This window comes from Gracilinanus agilis, chromosome 2 (genome assembly GCF_016433145.1).
Source record: "Gracilinanus agilis isolate LMUSP501 chromosome 2, AgileGrace, whole genome shotgun sequence".
NCBI lineage: Eukaryota > Metazoa > Chordata > Mammalia > Didelphimorphia > Didelphidae > Gracilinanus > Gracilinanus agilis.
Window position 1 is genome coordinate 217409432 of NC_058131.1, and position 3858 is coordinate 217413289.

A 3858-nucleotide genomic window follows, 5' to 3' on the forward strand; every position below is an offset into this window, starting at 1 on the left:
TTGGGGATAAGTCTGGTTTTTATTGGGATGCTGGGATGGGCCCCTGTTTGAGAAGTTGAAGGATTAACTTGTTAGAAAAGTTCCTCAAAATAGATTGTTTGCTAAATGCACATGCTCTTCTTTTCTTTTATCTGCTGCTATTTCTCTTTTAGAATGTGGGGGCTTAAAAAACCCTCAAGTATATTAGACAAGATGTTGCTGATTCTCATAAAGCAAACTGTAGGAGAGTGGCTTAACCATTTTGCTTGTTTCCACACTTGACAGAGGTTAAAGTTGCTCCTGTCTCTGTGACTGAGATGTTGAGATTCTATAGGAAATGCTATGGATTTACTAGAAAAAAGCTTTAGTAAGCATTCAAAGTGTTATCTTCATTTACTCCAAACATGGATAAGCCAATTGTCCACGTGGAGCAATAATAATATGAGATCTTTCTTAAAGCACTGTTTGGTTTTTTTTTAGGTTCACTTAAGGCTTGAGTATACAGACATGGCTCTCCAAAAGTCTCCTAAGGAAATAGTACTTATTACAGGAGGAGGTGGCTACTTGGGTGTCCGGTCAGTATCTATGAAAAAAAAAATCTTGTATTATTTCCTAGGTTATTGCTTTAATGGAAAATTAGAAAAAGTGTACCTGGGATCTATAATACTTTTGTAATACTGGCTATCACTTAAGATATAATAGTGTAAACTCCTAAGTGAGCTAACTACCCCCTTGGATTCTGAAATCAATTAATACTTTTAGAAAATCAGGATTTGAAAATCCAATTAACAAAGCAAATATAATTAGGAGTGCTTGTTCACATTAAAGAAAGATTTATTTTATTTTTTTTTTAACTTCTGTGTATTGGCTCCTAGGTGGAAGAGTGGAAAGGGTGGGCAATGGGGGTCAAGTGACTTGCCCAGGGTCACACAGCTGGGAAGTGTCCGAGGCTGGATTAGAACCCAGGACCTCCCATCTCTAGGCCTGACTCTCAATCCATTGAGCTACCCAGCTGCCCCAAGAAAGATTTTTTAAAAATAGCTACCATAGTAGATTTAGTTTTTTATTTTTTAAACTGAGAGAATGACTGGGGTTCCAAAGAAAAGAAAATAGGAATGAAACTGTTAAGAACCATTACTTGAGAGAAATCACTTGGAAAGTAATGCCTCTCTAGTCACAAAATAAGCCAATGATATAAATTTATAAATTATGTATTACTTTTCAAGAACAAGTTCAATGTATAAATTAGACAGAACTGTAATTCCAAGAAAATTTAAGTTATTTCCCATGTCAGACATGAATCATTTGTTAGTTTAACTAGGGACAACATAGTAATTAATACTTGTGGTTTTTTTTTCCTTCTCATTTCAGTTTGGGTTCTGCACTATGTAAGAAGGGCATCTCTGTGATTCTATTCGATGTCAACATTCCTATTCAAGATCTTCCCAAGGGAATGAAGTTGATACGGGGAGATATTTGCTGTTTCACTGATTTAGAGAAAGCTTTGCAAGATGTTACTTGTGTTTTCCATATTGCTTCCTTTGGCATGTCTGGAAAGGAACAATTGAATTATAAGGTTATTGAAGCTGTCAATATAAAAGGCACAGAAAATGTACTCCGGGCTTGCAGAAGGAAAGGGGTGCCAAGATTGGTTTATACTAGTACTTATAATGTTGTGTTTGGAGGCCAAGTTATAATCAATGGGGATGAATCTCTGCCCTACCTACCTCTTCACCTTCACCCTGATCACTACTCCCGCACCAAATCTGTTGCAGAGAAAATAGTGTTGGAAGCAAATGGAACAGCCTTGGAAAGAGGAGTTGGTGTTTTGAGGACCTGTGCTTTGAGATCAGCTGGTATCTATGGGCCTGGAGAAAAAAGGCATCTTCCTAGGTTAGTGAGATATATTGAAAAGGGCTATTTCAAATTTGTGTATGGGGATCCCAAAAGCTTGGTCGATTTTGTCCATGTGGATAACTTGGTACAAGCCCACATTTTGGCCTCTGAAGCATTGAAAGCTGACAAGAAATACATTGCCTCTGGGCAGCCTTATTTTATCTCTGATGAAAGACCAGTGAACAATTTTGAATTCTTCCGGCCTTTAGTGGAGGGCTTGGGCTATCCATTCCCCACCAAACGCCTACCGTTAACCCTCATCTATTTTATTGCTCTCATGACAGAGATGGTTTACTTCTTGTTTGGTAGATTTTATAATTTTCAGCCTTTTCTCACCCGAACAGAAGTTTATAAAACTGGAGTCACACACTATTTCAGCATAGAGAAGGCTAGAAAGGAACTAGGTTATAAAGCCCAGCCATTTGACTTCAAGGAAGTGATAGACTGGTTTAAAGCTAAGGGTCATGGTAGAAAGTTCCAAGACTATACCTTGAAGTATCTTATTTGGAATGGCATGTTGATTTTTCTCCTAGCTATTGCAGTTCTCACATGGTTTCAAATGACTGTGGCGACATCAGTTTGACAGATTTATTTTGAAAATTACTTTGTGGATAACAAGAAATTTTCAGATAGTGCAATATGGTAAACATGCATACTCTTTCAATCAAGTGGCCAAATTTATGACTCTCCAAAAATATTCAAAAATAACCTTTTACATACTAGATTCTATTTAGTCTTCAATTATTCCTCTTAACTCAGAATGATCTCTGATGGAAGAAAGGGACAAAAGAAGAGTTTGAAAGCTTCTTTTGTTTTGCCTACATCTCTGGAATTAATGGGTTAGGGGAAGTATAGTCATTTCAAAATTTGTGCGTGGGAGCAGCTTTTTCTTGAACTTCTCCCAAAGCAAGAATGTGTTTTTCACTCATGTCATATTACAGAACCAGATAACAAACTATTTTAAGTGAACTAAAAATGTGAATTGGCATTATATTAAGTCTATAGTGACTCAAATCTCACAAGAAGTCCTTGGAAATTATATTAATAGCTTCTTGGGGAGATCAGATTTCAAACTGTACATTCTTCTAAGGAGTGGGCACTAATAGAAACATAGATTTGGAAGGAACCTTAGCTGTTATCTAGTCCAACACACTCTACCCAATTCAGGAATATCCTCTAAATTATCCCTAACAACATACTGTTTAATAAACAGCTCCTTTGATGAGGAATTCCCTTGTTAACATATTTTGATGTCTCTAATTGTTTGAAAATTCTTCTCCCCACCAAAGCTTCTCTATAATTTTCACCTGATGGTCTTCTGAGATCTTAAGTTCATGTTTGTTATCTAATAGCTTCTTTTTAAACTTTTACCTTCTGACTAAAAATCAATATGAAGTATCAGTTCCAAAACAGAAGAGCAGTGAGGGTTAAGCAGTTGGGATTAAGTGACTTGCCCAGGATCACACAGCTAAGAAGTATGTGAGGCCAGATTTGAACCCAGGACCTCCTGTCTCTATCCAATGAGCCACCTATCTGCCCCTATCTAATACTTGTAATATGTCCTCAAAGTCAACATTTTCCAAGTTTATGAAACTATTTTCCCCCTACCAGACTATAAACTTCTTAAGATTAGAAACTTTTGTGTCTTACTTTTCTACATCTCCCTCCCAGTGCCTTATACTTAGAAGATAATAATTTTTTAAATAAAATTGAGGGCCTTTAGGACATTTAAAAAAATCTGTTTAATTGTTATCAGCCTTTGTCTTCTGAGGTGGTTAGATTTGATTTTTAGAAAGTCAAGAATCATTCCAAGCTAAAGTTTGTACAAAAGGTAGAAGATCAAAGTGTGTATTTCTTTTTTAAATCAAAGCTACATAACTCTTATGACTAATTTTGTTATGTGTCTGTAAACTGATTCTAGAGACAACCATTAAAAGAGGAAGCAAACAAGTTTTAAGGACTGGAATCATTGTGGAATAGATA

At 36.2% G+C, this 3858-nt stretch overlaps 1 protein-coding gene across 1 annotated transcript; it reads left to right on the forward strand.

The window, feature by feature from the left end:
* Positions 1-486: 486 nt before the first annotated feature.
* SDR42E1 (short chain dehydrogenase/reductase family 42E, member 1) lies at positions 487-2458 on the forward strand. The gene is made up of 2 exons (XM_044659580.1): positions 487-554; positions 1351-2458. Exons 1-2 carry the CDS (start codon positions 487-489, stop codon positions 2456-2458), a joined length of 1176 nt encoding a protein of 391 aa, XP_044515515.1.
* The last annotated feature ends 1400 nt before the right edge of the window (positions 2459-3858 follow it).